The 18,856-nt window shown below is 56.4% G+C and overlaps 1 protein-coding gene across 1 annotated transcript; it reads right to left on the bottom strand.

Annotated features, from left to right (window-relative positions):
* Positions 1-2,668: 2,668 nt before the first annotated feature.
* On the bottom strand, positions 2,669-18,464 carry AMOTL2 (angiomotin like 2). The gene is made up of 9 exons (XM_004715983.3): positions 17,675-18,464; positions 14,831-15,152; positions 13,821-13,965; positions 13,375-13,467; positions 8,178-8,473; positions 6,847-7,148; positions 5,916-6,133; positions 5,248-5,427; positions 2,669-4,555 (listed from the first exon to the last, which is right to left on the bottom strand). Exons 1-9 carry the CDS (start codon positions 18,421-18,423, stop codon positions 4,497-4,499), a joined length of 2,364 nt encoding a protein of 787 aa, XP_004716040.1. The 5' UTR covers positions 18,424-18,464; the 3' UTR covers positions 2,669-4,496.
* Positions 18,465-18,856: the final 392 nt, after the last annotated feature.

The raw sequence follows: 18,856 nt of genomic DNA, 5'->3' as shown, positions 1-18,856 counted from the left end.
TGATGAGCCCGAATTCCAGCATGTTCTAGAGCTTTCTGCCTTTAGGGAAACTCGATGCTCAAAGCGCCAACTTGGGCCGATTTTCTGGGAAGTTAATAAAGCCTATGTGGACTCACATGAACAGTGGACTCTGGACCTAGTTTTATTTTTTGACCATTTTGGATGATTTTTTTTGTTTGTTTTCTCAAAGAGGCTGGCTGTGTATCAGATTTAGATCCAACACAACAAGGCTCCGCTAGCCAAGGCTCTTAGACACTGTGAAGCCTGAGCAGCCTGTGGGCACCTGGGGGACTAGGCCCTAGAGGCCGCCATGTCAAGGTTCAGGCCAAGACCCAGATCTGGCCTAGCAGCTTCCCGGGGGACAAGAGGGTGATAGCGGTTCATTGCCATGAGTCAACTGCAAATTCTAGGACCTCAAGTTAGAACTTAGCTGTGCAGGGCCTTCATGAAAAGAGAGAAGTCAACAGGCCTCTTCTGGATGGGTGGGAACTACAGACCGTTAGGTGAGCAGTCAGTGCTCCAGTGGAGGGCTTCCGTAGCTGCCAGGATGGGCTGGGTAGCAAAAGGCTGGCAGCCATAGAAAGGGACATGGGGGGAGCCGAGGGCAAACGTCCCCCATCCAATCACGCTTCTAATTGCATGTCCGAGTAAAACTGCCCCCTGGGGTTTTCCATGGCTGTTTTTTCAGAAGCGGATTTCCAGGCCTTTCTGCAGATGGTCTCTGGGTGTGCCTGCACCCGCCCCGCCCCCGCCCCCCCCAGGCTTTGGATTAGATGAACTGTCTGTGAGTGCTTAGCTGCTACATGGATGCTATCTGTGTTCCCGGGCCCTGGGTTGGTGTGTGTTCTTCTGCACCTGCCAAGTGGGCACTTGCTGGAACTTAGGGGAGGGGAGAGGAGACCTGGACAGCTCTCACAGACCACCCTCCCACCCTTTAGGACAGCTGTACCCCAAGCCCTGTTGGTGGAGGTGTTGGGTGCTGGGTGGGGCAGGGCAGAACTGCCCCCCTTGAAAAGGAACTTAGCCTCCAAACCTGCCCAGCAGTGACCTGAAAGGCAGGTACACACACAGTGTGCCCCACATCCCACAGCCCTCACAGGTGCCTAAGCATCTGGGGTAGATAGCCCCCGCCTCCCCCAGGAAGCTTCTTTGTAAAGGCGAATTTCCAAGTCTACCCACTGAGAAGTGGCCCCTCACGTGTGCAGGTGACCATGTGGCTGAGAGATTGGCGTCCTTACAGGTTTTTCTCTGGAACCTGAGCTTGGTACCACACACACATACACATGCATGTGCCTGTGTCGGGCACACTCCTTCCCTGCGATTTCTGCAGAGAAACGGTGACTCTTGCCACACCCACTCTGCTGTCCGGGCTGACTATGTTGTTTTAACTGCCCTCACAGAGCCCTTCCTGGGCCAAGCAGAGGAAATGGGAACCTCTTTACCAAGCTACGCTGTTCTCTGGTGACTGCTCCAGGCATGGCCATTTGGCCATGGGTGTCAAGTCCTCCAGTGGGCAGCTGTGGGGCAGGGAAGAGCGGGGTGCGGTGGGGTGGGGAGCAGGACCCTTGGTTCCAGCCACCTCGGGAGAAAGCATTTGAGCGCATATGGCAGAAGGGCTGGAGAAGTGGCTATGGGTGGCAGTTGTTCCCTGTACACTTGGCTGTTCAGGGATCCTGTAGGGGGAGACCCGCATGCTAACAGCGCTCCCACCCTTCATCCAGTGGACTGCATTACCTTCTGCAGTTTAGAAACATCCTTCCTTGGATGCTCCAAATTCTTCCACCTGCTTGGCTCCATTCTGCAGAGCAAGTAGGCTGGCTCTAGATCCTAACTTGGTTACTCATCAAACGGCTGTGAGTCCTGGCATCTGCCCCAGAGATACTTCACCCTCAGCCCATGGAGGGCAACTGCTCCTGTCCCAGGCCCCCTAGTCCTGTCTGGCAGATGTTTCCCTGACTACCAGCACCCCCACCTTGATTGAGAGCCCCTGTGCTGACACACTGGGGAGGCTCAGGGCTGGTACCTTGCTTCTGATAAGACAACACCCAAGACTGGTTTTCTTTTGTAGTTGGAGTGACAGCTTTGCTGAGTTGAAGAATGGTGGAGTTACAGCAAGGCTAGGAGGCAGCGCCCAGGTATATGCCACGCCTGGAGCCACTCCCAGTTAGCCCAGATAGGGACTCTGCTCTGCAGGGTCGGGTGGGGATGGGATAAACCTATGGGGAGAAATTTACCTTTGGACACCCACTCCTAATGGGGGGGACTAACCCCAGCAGGTGGCCTAAGCCAGTTAAGACAAACAGGTACCTAGAGAGGTTCCCTGGGCCAGGAGAAACATTCACTGCAATAGTGAAAAAGCCAACCATGCCCTTTGCCCTTATTTCCTCTCCCTGATACTACCTCATAGATCTCCTTAGAGATTACTCTGGGTACCATGCAAGGGTTGCCATGAGCCAAAATCGACTGGAGGGGTTCCATTCTAGCCTGGTATACAAGGACCTGCCTGCCTGGCCACGAAGTGCCTCATGGCATGCACAGGTGGTGACTCAGTTGTCTGTGTGCCCAGACTGCACAGAGATGGCGTGGTGGTGGTGGTGGGTGTCCCGTAAATCCCCACCTCCCTTTCCCCCTCAGTGACACAAGTTGCTTACCCATGGGGCGACACCACTTTCAGTGATCATCATTTTTTAATTAAAATACTGTTGTGCCCAGGGGAATGCAGCAGCAATCCTGGCACAGGGTGGCGTAACAAAACAGCCGGGTTCCCATTTTAAATATTTACGATAACTTAAATATACAGACACACACCATGGTCTTTGGCAGAAACCGTTCACAGCACACACACACAAAATACTTTAAAAGAAATACCAAATATCAATCCAAAATATATTAAGTCGCTGTGTGTTTTTTCCCCCCTTCACAATAGTTTTTGCCTCCCACCCCACCTCCCTTTTCTTTTTGCTTTGTAAACAACGCACATGAACCAAATGTACTGTTCGGCTTACGGTGGGGTGAGGAAGATTAAAAAAATATGCAATTGTCCAGCAAATGCCAATGTTTAAAAAGAAAACTTGAGGAACTGTAGGAATAAAATAACACATACATAAAACCTAAAAACAGTAAAGGAAAAAAACAAAACAAAACACAAACACCAATAAAACAAGAGTCACAGAGTCAAGACAAACTGCTGAAATCCACCAGTCACTCCTGGGGTTGAGTTGCAGGGAAGGGCACCAACCTTTAAGACCAGAAGTCAAAGTTTGCTGCTGATGGCAGACTGCCCAGTGGGGCGCTTCACCCCATGTCCAAGGTTTCTGGCCTTGCTTCAGGGTACGGGTAGCTTGAGGAGCCAGCCTCACGGGCACCATTTGGTGATGGGCACTCCGTTCTGAGGACTATTTGAGTCTTGTCTTTCATCTCATTTTCAACAGCAGAGCTTCCTGTCCCCATCCATCCGGCGGGGAACAGGGTCACTCAGGAAACTGACCAGCTTCTCCAGTTTCCTCGGAGCACTGGTATCGATGGGGGGAGGCCCCCCAAGCCCACGCATGGGCATGGCAGATGTCTGTGTGTTGGCTCGTTCATTTCATGTGGCTCAGGATTTACGAGCAAACCAACAGGGTGTTTCAGGAACAAGAGCTGCAGAGCCGTGTCAAGAGGCTAGTGAGGGGTTCGAGATGGAGAAAAAGACAACAGCCAACATCCCATGAATCAACCGGTATCAAACTCCATGGCCGAGAACTTGAGGAGGAGAAAGGGCTGGGCGGCCAGCCAGAAGTCACAGGGAAGGTGGCAGCAGGGGCAGGGAAGCGCAGCGCAGGGGCCAGAATTGGAATCAGCACGTTTCCACCTTCGGTTCCACAAAAGGAATTATATACAAACTGCACAGCACCGCCCAGTCCATTTAAATGGCCCCTGACCCACACCAATCGAGGCAGTCAGGCTAGGGCGTCCGTAAGACCAGTGTCCCCAATGGTTCCCCCAGAGATTTACGTCTTGCTGATGCTAAGGAGGCAGTGAGGAGCTGAGGACAAGTGAAGGTAGCTGGGCACACACACGGCACAAAGGAGACACCGGGGCTGACTCAATTCCTAAACCAGCCTGCCCGCCTGATGTCCACGGGCAGCCAGCCTGGAAGTCAGCCCTCCACACAAAGAGCCCCCTTCCCTCTGACTTAAGTATCAACTGGGCGGTCAGAGGGGGTCCTCTCTCTTCTGACCTTCTGACAGCAAGCCTAGGGCAGCGGGCCAAGGCTGAATCCTCATTTTCCACAGACCCTGGAGGAGGAAGTATGTGGCTAAAAAGCAGGATCTTCCTGGTAAAATGTTAGTGCTCACCGCGCCCCTTGCCCAGAGCGCTCCTGCCAGAGCTCCGGGGACCAGATAATGGGTGGAAATGAGTGCCTGGTTGAGAAGCACAGGAATCAGCAGGTGCAGGGGCTGCTGGAATGGCCGGGTGGCAGATGCTGAGGAGGGCAGGAAACAGCTGAGTCTCTTTCAGATCAGTATCTCCACCATGTCTGACAAGTCCTGGGCTCTGGATGTGGCTACAGAGTCTGGGGAGAGACAAGACCACAGCACAAGTCCATCAGGGTGACCACTTGGCTTTTAAAGAAGCCTGCCACGTTCTGAAGAGAAGTCCTTTTGGGCGCATCAGCTTCTCCCAGCAGCCCCTCACAATGCTCTACTCCCGCATCCACCCCCAGCCGAGCCTTCCCGTCTCTGATGTGGAAGACTCATTTGTTTCTAACTTTGAACTAATTGGTCAGAGGGAACGGTGGCGAGGCCTGAGGGAGGGAGGCTACAGGATTCTTTACATGCCTGTGGTTCACTGAGCAAGTAAGGCACAGGCAAGTATGCAGAGGGGAAGGGGAAAGGGGCGCACAATTGTCACACTTCTCCTTCCCAGACTTTTTGGACAGTCTATTAACTGGAGAGCCCCGAACAGGAGAACAACCACGCTCCATGGTCTTAGCTGTTCGGAGAGGCAGTGAAATATATCGAGAAAACTAGGCAAGCAGAGAAAAAGTGCTTCTCGTTTTCTCGCTTGCTTTGGGGCTGTCTTTAATCAGGGCCCCTCATCCTCCACTTATGTATAAAACAGGCCAGCACATGCACATTAACATGGCGAAAGACCCTGCTCACACCTCCTGAGCCGTCAGCAGGGGTGGGCCTAGGAGGAAAGGACCTGGGGTCCCAGTGTTGTGAAGCTGGCCCTTCACAACAGAAGCCAGGGTGGGGCACTTACCTGGTGAGGCTGTCCGCTGGCTACGGGTGCCCCCCGGAAGGCTGTCGGGCTCCTGCACCACACACGTCGGGGCGCTATCCAGTGGGCCATCCGTTTGGGCACTCCCATCTTTGCTCCCGTGTTTGGCATGAGTTAGGAAAAGGGCTGTGCCCGCTGGCTCCCCTGCAGGGGCCTTGTCAGCTGGGAAGACAGAAGGTTGAGGGTGACCGATCAGCAAAGAACCGCGAGTGAAATGGATGTCTTAGGGTCACAGCTTGGCACACGCGGCTGACTCTTGATAGGCCCAAGCGTTCCAAAGTGGGTAACTGTGAACAGGTTTCCAAAAGCTTTGGACGGTGAAGCTCTTCTTTCTAGATTAGATCCTGAAACCACCACGGGCTCCAGAAGAGGGGCGCTACGTGTTTAGGGTTGGTGCGGAAAGTGCAGCCACAGGAGCAGCTCTAGGGGTGGGGTCAGGGTAGAAGGTGACGGTGTCCTGGGAGACAGGGTGGTGCCTCGGGTGCACTCTACGTTTGCAGGACAGGAGTGAGCTGAAGGACCACTCCCGTAAGGGCCAGAAGGTAAATTGGTTTGCCTACGAGACACCGCTTTGGCAAGAAAGGCCTGACACTTTGTGTTTGGGTCGCAGAGAAAGTACCCTGCTGTGGTGCCCGCCAGCCTCCTCTTACCTAGAGTCATGTGGGCAGAGACATCTGCTTGCTGCTCACTGGAGGGCAGCCCTGGCCAGCCTGGGGTGCCGGCCGCAGCAGCGACAAAGATGGATGGCACAGATTTGGCGGGCCGCAGGGAGCCCTGGGTGGCCTTGGCAGGGTCTTTCCTGGAGCGCTGCTGAAGAACCTTGATCACGGCGTCCTTCTCCAGGATCTGGGCGTGGAGCACCTTTAACCTGAGGGGGGCAGGGTGAGACAGGATGATGAGATCAGATGGTCCAGCAATTCCTCTTCCCCCTTGCCCTGGCACAGGGCCAGGAGTGGGCCTTCACAGCTCTGGCACCACCTGCTCTTGGATCCTGGACTCTGAAACCCATGGGCATAGGGCCCTTTTTACACCAGCAAAGACAGCTCACCAAGAGATGGATTGTAAACCTATCTGATGATGGCCCTGGTCCCAGAGGGCAGTGGCCCAGAGCTGACTGACCACCACAGGAGCTCGGCTGATATGTGTGTACTTTTGAACCAGGGTTGAACAAATGGAATTCACATTGGGCCTCTGGAATGAAGATATATATATATATGTATATACTTTTTTAAAGAAAACAACTAGTTACTCCCAAAGCCAGCAGCCTTTCCACATCCTGTGATAACATAGGGCGGACTCCATGGGAAAGCCTTCTGGACTGACCCGGGGACGGGGTAGGGAGATGGGGACCCAGAATGTCACCCAACCCGTGCACAGCCAGCATCCTAGATTGTCCAAAGACAGCAGGGACAAGCAGGTGGACACACACTGCCCTGGAGTGCCAGACCCTGGTCCGCTCAGAGGCAGGGGGGCCCGCGGATGCGTTAGGGAGAGGGGCCTCTCTATCAGGGATTAAGGACAGGGACCGGGCATTGCCACCCTTCCCAACCCCTTCCCTCCTCCCGGCCTGCAGTGCCGAACCTGCTCTCCATTTCCTGGTGCCTGTGGCCGCCGACCAGCAGGCCCTCGTTGAAGCTGCTGCTGGGCGAGGGCTGGGGGGAGTGTCGGATGAGGGTGGTGTCGCGCTGGGCGGCAGCTGTGGCAGCTGCGTCCATGGCAAACTGCCTCATGGCCCGTTCCTCCAGATACTTCTGCTCCCACTTGGTCATGTCGGCTTCCAGTGCCAGGATCTGCTCCTCCTTCTCCCGCAGCTGCTCTGACAGCCTCAGTGCACTGAGCTCTGGGGACCCGCCACTGCTACAGCTCAGGGTGCCTGCCTGTCTCTGCAAAGCAAGGAGTACTGGGGTCAAAGGCGGAGGCGGGACCATTGCAACCAGCCACGTGCGAGGACTCGCTTATATGGATTTGCTCAATGATAACACCCTGGGCTCCTGAAAGTACCCTAAGATATAGCAGATGACATAGGTCCCCAACACTGTCCTGAATCCCATGGCTATGGGTATAGGAAAAGTCAGGTCTTCACAACATAAACTAGAACTCAAACTCATTGCTGTCAAGTTAATGTCAACTGATGACTCCCCCCCCCCCCCCCCCCCCCCCCCCCGCCCCCGTGTTACAAAATAAAGCTGATCCACAGGCATTGCTTGTCTGTAATCTTTACAGAAGCAATTTGCCAGGCCTTTCTTCTGTGGTCCCTCTCGTGAGTTTGGTCCCTCAGCCTTCAGGGTAGCAGGTGAATGCAAGCCATTTCCACTACCCACAGACCTTTGCATAGGTGACCCTATAATCTTCAAGCTGGGAAAGTATCAGGCAAACTCGGAGACCCGTCACCCTATATGTGTGGGAAACGAGTGAGGCCGAACTCTAGCTGGTTTGCAAATGCAAGGGCTCTTTACACAGAAGTCCCAAAGGAGGATAAAGATTCGGGATCAGGGTGACCATCTTCTCTCCTGGTCTTGGGGAGAGACAGACTAAGAGTTGGCTGGTCTTTCTTCTACATCAAGGTTCCACTGAATTTCAACCTGGCATCAGAGGTCCTGACCTTTATTCACAAGAGTCCAAGGACTCTGGCTCCTGCTTCTGGCTGAGGACAGACCGAGAGCCTCGTGTCCTGGGAGGCTGGACAAACCAATGGCAAAGCCGCTGCTAGGACTGGTGGCTGGGCAGGGCCTTGCAGCAAGGGAGAAACACGGACCACTCTTGAATTCCAAGGGGGCTGTGGCCGAGATTTGAGCAGGGGCTCCCAGAGGTCCTGGACTTGGTTCCTAGCACAGGAGCCCTGGGAAAGGGCGGGAACTAACATCCCCAGACTGCTTCTCACTGGGCCACCTTCACAGGCCTTTGGGGCTCACCTGCTGCGCACGCAGAGCCTTGAGTTCCTGCTCCAGGCGCGTCCGCAGACGTAGCTCCAGCTGCTCGCGCTTCTCACAGGCGGCTTGCAACTGCCCGAGAGCCTGCTGCAGCCGCTCCACCTTCTCCACGTAGGCCTGCTTCTTGCGCAGCTCCTCCTCAGCTCGTGCCGCCCGGCCCTGGGCATTGCTCAGGGCCTGCTCCAGCAGCTCGGCTCGCCGCCGTTGGTCCTCAATGGCCCCGCGCAGCAGGGCCGTCTCCCGCTCCAGCTTCTCCTGCTCCTGCTGCTGCTCGTAGCCTGCAGGAAGCAAGAGCAGTCTGCTCATCCTCTGAACGTAGAGGTGATGGTGAACACCCTGGGCTGGCCCTACGGAGCGCTCACTCCGTGCCGGATATGACAGCAGGATTCCATCTCATCCTGCCAACAACCTGGCGTCAAGCACCACGATCAACCCCACTGTCCACAGGAGGAACCGGAGGCTCCTGCTAAGTCCCAAGTAAATGGTGGAGCCTGACTCGACTCCTGGGCCCTCGCTGTAACAAGTGGCACTCCACAAACCGCAAACACCTGCTTCTACCTGGTGTCACCTTTTCCAAAATATATTCGTCACTTCCCCTGACCTTCCTGGTGACACTAGAGACTGTCCAGGTAGGAGCTGTGATACTCGATTACAGATGGGGAAGTGGGGGTGAGACCGACTGTCCTATGGTCACCATGCAGGTGGGAGGAGATAAAGGAAGAAGACAGTCGCCGTTTGCTGAAGGAAGAGCCAGGCAGGCATTCGTGCAGCTTATTCTACCGAGGCCCCCCAACAACAGCCCCTGGAGGCAAGACCCATGACTCGAAACCAGATGAGGTGGCCACAGGGGTGAAGAGAATGGGTTCCAGGTCAGGCTGCTAACCGCCAAGTCGGCAGTTCAAAATTACCAGCCACTCCAAGCAAGTGAGATAGGCTTTTTCCTCTTGCCGAGATTTAGTCTCAGAAGCCCACAGGGCAGCCCCCACCGCCCTCCAGGGTCACTACGAGTCAGCTCGATGACAGTGAGCCTGCGTGTGGAATGCGCTCTGGTCGGAGCCGTCACCATCACGTAACTGAAACGGCGTTTCAGATCACGTGGTTTTGTGGACACAGCACTGGTGGTGGTGCTGCTGCTGAGGTTTTTAGGGCTGATCTGGTCACATTTTCCGATATTTTAGTTGCAACACCGTGGTGACTCGTATGGGTGGACCTGAATCGATACTTTTTTTGAGAAGGAAGTCATAACTACGGGGAAAGGAGGGGAAACGAGCTTCTGCCCAGTTACTGCTGTTGTAACGGATACTGTGGTAACTCAAAGCAGAAAGATTTTACCAAACAATTTACCATCATTGTTCACAGAATCCAAGAAATATTACATTTAAGCAATTTACAACTACAACGATCACATATGGCTCTGTCACTAAAATGGACGATAAACATCCCTAGAGCTTCTATATGGCCTGGCAGTGAAGGAGGTCCATGGGTTGGGGGGTTGACACTCTCTGCTCCCTCACCAGTGACAGCAACCCCAGGCCCACTGCCCAGAGACTTTCTCCATGCAGCTTGGCTAAACAAGGCCCAAGCCAGACGGCCAGTCTTCTGGCTGGTCCTCCAGGCTTCGTGCAGCTGCCGCTGGGCAATTTTGGCTGCTCTCCCTCTCTGCACCAGTGAGTGTAAAGGCTGCCCACCCTGCTGTGGCGCCAGAGGGGCACGGCAGGGCCTGCCTGGTGACCCCAAAGGAACAGCCCCGAGAGCAGCCCTAGCTGGTGGGATTTCTGCTACATGGAAATTCTCTACAGTCCCGTCCCACACCCCTAGCTTACTTCGCCCTCGAGAGGCAGCTACTGTGTTGACTTGAGAGTGTTAAGGTTTTCATGTAAGTTAGTGTGGTTCTAAGTCTCCAAGTTCTGGAACAGAATGGAAGGCTTGGGATTATGGGACTGAGAAGGGCCCAGGGGCGGGAGGAAGCCACAGGCCATGCGCGTGGGGCCACTCTGGATTCGTACAGGCTACAAGTTGGCACTGACTCGTGGGCAGTGGGTTTGGGTTTTCTTTTGGTTTGGGACTCAGGCTGGCTTCATTTTCTGGCACAGAGGGAAAGGTGGGAATGGAGCTGGGCTCAGATGACAACCCACTTCTTCCTGTGTTTAGGATCTGCTCACTGCCTGCACCTCACTCCAGCCTCTCGGAGGTACGAAGGGCAGGGAGGTCCCACCTTGGGCCCACCCTCAAAGAACCGTGCCAGAGCTACAAGAGGCAGAAACAGGGCTTGAGGTCCCCAGGGTGGGCAGGCCCTACCCAGAGGGGTCGGTACTGAGCTCTGCATGGCTTGCTAAGATGGCACTGGTGATAAGGACCATACTTTGGTGCCAGATGCTGACTCAAAGTGAAACCCACTGGAGTCTAGTTGCCTGGGAATTCCGAGACCCCTCAGCAGCCCTGCAAAATGGCTATCCAGAAGCAAGTCAGAGTGGCTTGCAGCCCTGCGTGCAGAGGGGTCATCGAACCAGCACTATGCGTTCCGCAGCTTCATACCGAGTCCTCTGGGCCAGCGGTTGGCGCTCCGGGTCATCCCCAGCTACCAAATCCACTGCCAGCGTCCACTCCCACTCAAGAGCAGCCCTGTAAGGCAGGGCAGAACTGCCCGTGTGTTTCGACTAACTCTTTGCGGCCGCAGGAAGTCCCATCTTTCTCCCGCAGAGCTGCTGACCCTGCACTTAGCAGCCCAATGGCTACTCACTACCCCACTCCAAACCCGAACCCCCAGCCATCAAGTCCGCGCCACCCCTGTCAGTAGGGTTCTGAGACTGTAACTGCTGACAAGAGCAGAAAACGCGGTCTCCCCGCCCCTCCCCAGCGAGCTGCTGGCGGTTCCAAATGCGGGCCACGTTGAGATCTCAGCCTAACACCTAACCACGACACCACCAGGACTCCCCGGCGAGGACCCCATAAAACCGTGGGCCCGTGGATCTTGAGAGGCAGGTCAGCGTCAGAAAGGTCCCGGGCCGGAGTGGGAGCCACGGTGGGGCATGGGGGGGCGCACTGGGCGCTCGAGGGTACAGGGTGGTGCGCTGGGCTAGCTGGCTTTCAAGAGCCTTTAGCCCCGAAAGGCCTTCCTCTCCTGCTCCCTTCCGGGTCACTTTCTTTCCTCCCAGAGCCGGGCTGAAGGGCGCCAGGCAGCGCGGCGGCTGCAGGCGCGGCGGGGGGCGGGCCGGAGCGGAACAGCCCGGCGCTCTGGAATGTCAGGCATCCAGGTCACCCGCGGCTGCGAGCTTAATGGCTCCCGAGAGGAGCCAAGAACAGCGCCGCGGCGCTCCCTCCCCGGGGAGCGGAAACACCGCCAGGCCCGCCTCCTCCCTCCCCTCGCTCAGCTCCAGGCAGGCTCCCAGAAACCCGCCCCATCCCTTCCTTTCTCTGCAGGACCAGGCCCCCAAACTCTCCCCTCTAGGGGCAGAACACCCTTTGAAGACCTCACAGCACCCACTGAGGACAACCTAGCCAAACTCAGGCGGTGCTGCTGCGGGAACTGGTCAATTCCCACTCAGCCAGTCACGCGACCGAGCAGAACAGCCCCACAGTGGTTCCCAGGCTTCTCATAACTGACTGCCATGAGTAGATTCCGACTCAAAGCTACCCCCACAGGTTGGCCTGCCCCTGTGGGCTTCCAAGACTGTCTAGGGGTGTAGAGAGACTTTCTTTCTCTCCAGGAGCGGCTGGTGGGTTCGAACTGCTGACCTTGTGCTTAGCAGCCCAGTGCATTAATCACTAGGCCACCAGGGTTCCTCATGATGTGTTAGGAGATGACTGCATCCTTCTGCAAAGCAGCTGGATGAGTTTGAACAGCCAACTTTTCCCGTAGTGGGCCAGGGCTTAACTATTGAACCCAGCTATTCCGTCAGTCTGTACTGTGTACCCACCTTCCCTGCCCTGGGCTTGGAGTCTCCCATTCAGAGCTGGCTGTGTCCAGGGGTCTGACACACCTTGAAGGAGGAGGGGGATATTCCAACCAGTGCCCAGTCCTCAAGTTGGTTCTCCAGTTCTGGACATCCCTACTATCTGTGCCCCTCACAGCGGGTTTCCTTGCCGCCCCTCCTTCCTCAAGGTCACTCTCACCCCAAGTCTACTTGTTCTACAGATGCATCAAATATTACAACAGTACTTGGTAATAACTAACTGCTTCTCTGGCTCCTCCCTCCTGCCCCTTGGTCATCCTGTCTCCCCTGACCTTCTTCCCCTGGTAGCTGTCTGGACTCCCACTCTCTGCCCAGTGCATGCCAGGTGCCAGGACAATTCTACTAAATGGACAAATGCATGGCCTGCTCGCCCATGAACTCATCCACTCCTTAAGAAGGCTTCCACAAGCCCCTTCTTTAGACTGGACTTCTTGATTAAGCTCCAGGAACCTACAGGGGCTTCTCCCCAGAACCCCCTCCCGCTCTACCACCACTACCAAAGAACATGGAATTTTTCCCATGAACTTTCGGAAGCCCCTTTGTTTTGGGAGCCCTGGTGGCATAATGGTTACCAGTTGGGTTGTGATCCTCAAGGTTGGCAGTTCGAAACTACCAGAGAAGCTCCTTGGGGGAAAGCCGGGCTTTCACTACCATCAATGGTTACAGCCTCGGAAACTCCAAGGGCAGTTCGACCCTGTCCTTATCCGGTCGCTCGGAGTTGGCAGTGAGTTCGGTTTTGGTTTGGTAGGCAGCGGATTATGTTCTACCCTGTCTCTGATTGGATCCCACCCCATGGCAGTTAAGTTTGGGGAGTTGTCTCCAGGCATCTCCACTCGGTCACACTGCTCTGGCCTCAGTTCTGCCCAGGGCTCACATTCCCGTTGTGTGTCTTCAAACTGCTGGGGAAACTTGGCCTCCTCTTCTCCTCACCCTCGGCGCCTCCAAGCCTCTCCTGGATCTGGCCCGCTGCACTTCTGCCTCAGTTACACTGTGCTTCCAGGAGCCACCACGATGGTCGGCACCCACACTGAATCGCCCGTCAACAGAGAAGCAAATCTCACTCTTCTCTGGAAGCCAACACCTGTTCCTAGTCCAGTGTGCTGCGGGACACCCAGTGGGTAATTCAACAAGCCTACGCTCAAAAAGCACTGCTTTGGCCCGGGGGAGGCTGTTGTGGCGCCCCCACCCACATGCCCACCAGGTTTCTCAGTGGGGCCCATACTCACTCTGAGCAAGCAGCTTGGCCACCATGTCCTGACTGCCGGCCTGGGCCTCTTGTGTCTTGCTTGTCAGGCGGCGGTTTGCAGATTCCAATCTCTCTGTTTCCAAAGAAGAGAAGATGCTTTAGTGTGAAGCTTCCCTGCCTGGGTTTTCTCTGGAGCCCTGTCGGGGGTGGGGGTGCACTCTATAAGCTAGACAGGGCTCAGAAGGAGGCGTTGGGGTTATCTCGGGGTCTCAAGCACCCCTTCAGGACCACAGTGGAAGGAGGGGACCACAGTGGAAGGAGCTCTGGAGGGGCTGCAAGGTCCTGAACACAAGGACTCTCAGCCTGGCCCCCTTGCATCAACTTGTACTTGGTTTTGCAGAGGACGGAGATTCTGAAACGTCCCTGGGAACAGCGGGTTCAAGCCCTCCAGACACCCCTTGCTGCCACCCGCACCACTGCCTTTACCTCTAAGATCCCTGTTGAAGTCCTGCAGCCTCCGCATCTCACTGTCCATTTTGTTCCGCATGGTCTTCTCAAGGGCCTCGCGCTTGGAGGAGGCTCTCGTCAGGCTCTCGTGGGCCTCCGAGAGCCGCTGGAGTTCGCCTTCCAGCTGCAGGAGGCAGACAGCAGAGCTGAAGGGAGAGCTCCCCAGGGGCTGGAGGATGCAGCCACCAAGGCCCTCCCCACGGCCCAGGCTGACAGCTCCTCGCCTTCTGAAATGGGGATAGGAGTGTGGATACAAAGCAGGAGCCAAGACTCCAGGTGGCTACAACAAGGTGGTCAGAAGCTCGGAGCCTCCTGAGCGAAACTAGATGATGAGGACCGCAGCCATGGCCCAGAGTCTGATCCCTTTGGACACTACTGGTCACAGGAAGCCATGAGGCAGCCTGCTCAGACTGAATCTCAACACACAGCTGGGAAGCTGATGCAGGGGGTCAACAGACCCCAGTCTGAGCTGGCCTCATTGCCCGCCATCCATCCAAGAGGCCAGCCTGGGGCCGAGCGCCCCTCCCACTTGGCTGCCAGCAGGTTCCACACGTGCTCCTAGCTGGCTCTGCAATTCCAATAAGGCGTTGTTGTTTTTTTCCTTTCCCCAAAAGGAGGGGCTTGCTCTGTGGCCAGGCTTGGGCTGGAACAGACTTGCTGTTGTGTCAGGGACACAAAGGGCTCTCTGTGGGAGGTGTCCAAGGGAGGGGGTGTGTTCAGGGCAAGGGTGCGAGCCTGCAGGGAGCTGGTGAATGGGCTCTTTCTAACCACCGCTGGCTAGCAACTGCTCACGCTCCCGGCCTGCTCGGTGGGCCTCACACGGCTGCTCCTCAGCTGTCTAGAGTCAGCAAGGGAGGGTGCGTGGGGTGGGGGTGGGGAGGACGTGTAAAGGCGCACAAAAGCCTTTCCTGGCCCAAGTTTTCAGGCTTCTGTCTGCTCTTGGACTACCTACTGCCCTCCCTGCCCCCTGAGGCCCCAGCAGGGCATACCTTCTCCATGCGGCCAGCCTTTTCTACGGAGCTCCCCAGCTCTCTCTGCAGCCTCTCGTTGTCTCTCTGGAGCCTGGCATTCTCCCGCAGCACAGTCTCCAGCTGGGCCAGGTGGGCACTGCCCGAGGGGGCCAAAGAGGCCTGGATGCTCATTGGCCCTTCCACTTCAGGTGGATTGAGGGAGCCCAGGTGTCCGTGGGCGTGGGCATGAGCGGCAGGGGGTAGAGGTGGGGGGTGCTCTTGGGGCTGCTGCATGTACTGATATTGCTGTTGCTGCTGCTGCTGCTGCAGGAATACTGGGGGCACCTGGGTCTGCAGGATCCTGGGGAACAGAAGAGACAGTGTTCAGAAATAGTGTTCAGATGCCCACAGCTTCTATCCCAGGGTGTCCCCACATTGGCAGGCTGGGAAGACCAGCAGACTTAGCTTCCCCACAGTGCTAGGTGGCAACATTCTTCCAAAGAGGATCTACCCAATCAATACCCTCAAGGGACACAGGAGCCGGGCTGGAGGAGATTAACGCCACGATATCCAGTCTCACAGTGGTGTAGGTCTTGGGATTGGGCTTCCTAGGCAACCAGCCTGAATAAAGCACTTTATGTATGCACACTAGACCCTTCCATTGGATGGGAGCTGCCTTTGGGGTCTGGAGGTCCCTTCGGTCACTTCTGAGTCCACAGCCTTGCTAAGGCCCCTGGCCCACTCTATGGCTGCTGCTGTTGCCAATGGCCAGTTCAGACCTTACCCTAGTGCTCACCACATGGCATGCCCAGGTCTTCACCCTCCTAGTCTGGGTCCTGCCCAGCCCCTCAGACCCACGTTCAGAAGACCCAGGTTAAGGTAAGCATGGCGAGCCAGATGCTACAGTAGGAAGCTACTGTGGTGCTGGAGTCTGACAAATAAGAATGCCAGTCCTGGCTCCAACTCTTAACTCTGGGCAGGTGCCTCGGTCCCATGGAGTCCGCATTCCTCTGGGAGTCACCTTGCCCCAGAGATATCCTTAAGGCCTGGCAGAGTGCTAGGCGGGGCAGACCCATCTATCATGGCAGCCCCACCTGCACCTCTCCTAGGATTGACCCCTGGCAATCCTTAGGTGCCAGAATAAGTGTGATCCTGACAAGGGATGGTCTTAGGAGCAGGGCTGCCTCTGGACATTGCTGTAACCCGAGTTTGGGGACAATGTTCCCCTGGCTTCTAGAACTGGTATGATAGCACCCTCATGGCCCAGCGTCGCAGGAAGGAACAAAGAGCAGGAGGCAGAGGAAGCTAGCATGCCTTTCTGGGACCGAGAGTCTCCACTTAGCTAAGAACCCAGCACCCCAGCTTCGTGACGTCAGCTGCCCAAGATCCAGAAGCTCCACACACATTTAATTCCACTTCAGTGTCCAGTACCTCAGCCAGAGTGGCCACCCCCACCCCAACCCCCGAGTCCCATCCCCACAGTCGGCCCAATGACAAGCCTCATCTGAGCTGGGGACACAAGAGGCTAAGCCAATGTCCTCTCACTCCTTAAAGCTGAGGGCTAGGGAGAGGGTCCCCAGTGAAAGGTCCCCACGCTCCTTTCACTGCTAAATTCAGCCGCTCTGGGGTGGCTTCGAGACCAAGCAGATACAGCTGGCATTCTTTGGGCATGACTGAGTCCAAGAAGGAAGAGTCTCCTGGCTTTCCATTCTCCCTGTCCTCCCCGCCCCGCCCCAGCTTTTGGTTCTCCAGAAAATAGTCTGCTTCCTTTCCACGACATTATCTTTTCCTGACAGGGTTCTATATGGCTGGTCCAAAAGAAACCACAACTCAGCTTCCGAACCCCTTCCGGACACAGCCCTGAGAAGGGAGATAAGGTAGGGAGCCTGGGGCAGGGGGGCGGAGGCTCCAACCTCTGATTCCTCCATTCCAACGCCATTGCGTCACCCATTTCTCAAGAGCAAGGAAAGGCATCTTTCCCAGGGAAAGGCCAAATGCTGGGAACATGGGTGACTAAGTGACGACTCAGCAGGCCGGGGGACTTTGACCTTCGGCTATAAGAGGAAGGGGGTCTGCAGGACCTCAGGCCCCTCTGCTGGGGCTTCTGGGATCTCAATGTCAGCAAAGATGGGTCCTGTGTCAACCCGTCAGGAGGAGGTCCCTGGGCCAGAGAGAAACCTGGGCAGTCTCCTTTCTAGGAATCCACATATTTGCCAACGAGCTAAGCTTCTCGGACAGGGGGTCCTTTTGAAAATAGGGAACGTAAACCCTCCCCATTGGCTTCCCTTCACTCTCAGAACCCCAACATAGATAGACCCTTCTTCCCTAACCCAACAGCCTCCACAGGCTCAGGTACATGGGGGAGGGTAATGGTGATGCAGCAAGGCAGCTGCCACCGCAGTGGAGAAGGGGAGAGGTCTGCAAGGAGGCCACATGCACCTTCCTGCTTCCCGTGAGCAATGCCTTCCAATCAGCCCCCAAAGCACACCGCCACCATCCTCTTAAAATCCGCTAGGGATGGCAGTTCTGTTACTTAACTGAGAAACGATCTGGCAATGATTCCCAACCCTTGTCCTTGGGAAGCTCCCTCTGAAATCTGACCTTGAGCCCACTGCTGGAATCCACGTCCATTGGGACCCTAGGCTAGTTGAATGCCAGGCAGACACTGGCGCCATTCACTTGATGTGCCCAGACTACTCAAGGTGTGCAACCTAGGCCAAGTCCTGGCTCAGCTGTAGAAGGGGTTCGATCAGGCAGCCCCCAGGGCAGGTTGGGGTCTCGCCAGCCCCGACATGTGTTAAGATCCTGAAGCTCTCTGCTCTGGGAGACCCACACTGGGAGAGCCAAGCATTGGTGCTGGAAGACCAAGGTGGGAACAGTTACCTGATTTCAGCATGCTGGAAGTGCGGGTTGCCTCTGGTGTGGTGAGATGGTTCCCACTGGCATCCCCTGGGACCCGGGAAGGCGGCGATGCTCTCATGCGCTAGTACAACTTGTGGATACTGAGGTGGGGGTCCTCGGGGCTCTGGGCCCTCGGCAAGGGGGCCCCTGGGTAGGGGTCCCTGCTGGTTTCGGGCCAGCTGGGGGAAGCTGTGGGAGGAGCTCATGTGGCTCGGGGCCCTGGCACCATTCCTCTCCAGAGACAGCTGCAGGAGCCGCTCACTCAGGGAGCGCACGTGCCCGTGCCGCAGCTCCTTCAGGGCCTCGTCCTGCCGGCGGCTGCCTCCCAGGGCCCCACGTGGCTCTCGCTCGCTGGTGGGAGGCCGGGAGCCTGCCTGCTGGGCCGCATAGTACTGTGAATGGGCTTTGGCCTCCTCGTAGGTGGGCAGCTCCTCTCCCTTGCTGGTCTGTGGGCCAAGCCGATAGAGGGTGTTCTCTGCCAGGTGGGCCTCCCCACCCTGATGCTCCTGGCCCTGGGGTTCTTGTCGTGTGGCCTGCTGCAACACCTGACTATCCTCAGGTGGCAGGATCTCCGAGGAGGCTGGGGGGCTCCCTGTGCCCCCAGCCCCACCCCGCAGGGCCTGCTGCTGGATGGCCAGCAGCGTGCGGGTCTCGGTCAGGTTGCCATAGCGCAGCTGCTCCTGGATGAGGCGATGCAGGACTGTGCCCGAGGAGTCTTCCAGTGTCCTCATGCTTCCGGGCTGGCACACGCCCACTCCCGACAGTGGCCAGCAGCACCTGGGCGGGGAGAGAGCCAGCAATCAGTGAGAGCGAGTCGGGAGGGGAGGACTTTCCATCACTAGTACAGAGTAAGGCTTGGTGGCATAGCGGGCACACGCTGGGCTGCTAACCGCAAGGTCATCAGTTTGAAACCACCATGGGAGAAAGACGGGCCTGTCTTCCTCCATAAAGAGTCACCATGTGGGAAACTCACAGGGAATCATTCTATTCCGTCCTGGATCGACAAGGTACCAGCGAGCTTAGGATTTGGTTTTGGGGGGAAGGGGTAGCCAAGCCTGGGTTCATGTACCAAGGCTGCCCCCTCCTGATAAAGGCAAGTTCTCTAACCTCTGAGCCTCAGTCGATCCAAAAAAAATGGAAAGAATACCAGCCTCATACAGCGGA

Source organism: Echinops telfairi, unplaced genomic scaffold, assembly GCF_000313985.2.
Source record: "Echinops telfairi isolate 266 unplaced genomic scaffold, ASM31398v2 ScPeMD7_7422;HRSCAF=8460, whole genome shotgun sequence".
In the NCBI taxonomy this organism is placed as follows: Eukaryota; Metazoa; Chordata; class Mammalia; order Afrosoricida; family Tenrecidae; genus Echinops; species Echinops telfairi.
The sequence above is the reverse complement of the archived record's forward strand: the minus strand, read 5'-3'. Positions and strand labels throughout refer to the sequence as shown.

Excerpts from the sequence above, each read along its gene's own strand:
- AMOTL2 (XM_004715983.3), bottom strand. The coding sequence starts at position 18,423 with ATGAGGACACTGGAAGACTCCTCGGGCACAGTCCTGCATCGCCTCATC. Across the intron at positions 7,149-8,177 it reads AGGCTCTGCGTGCGCAGCAG|AGACAGGCAGGCACCCTGAG; the intron begins GTGAGCCCCAAA and ends CTTGCTTTGCAG. Across the intron at positions 6,134-6,846 it reads CACCAGGAAATGGAGAGCAG|GTTAAAGGTGCTCCACGCCC; the intron begins GTTCGGCACTGC and ends TGCCCCCCTCAG.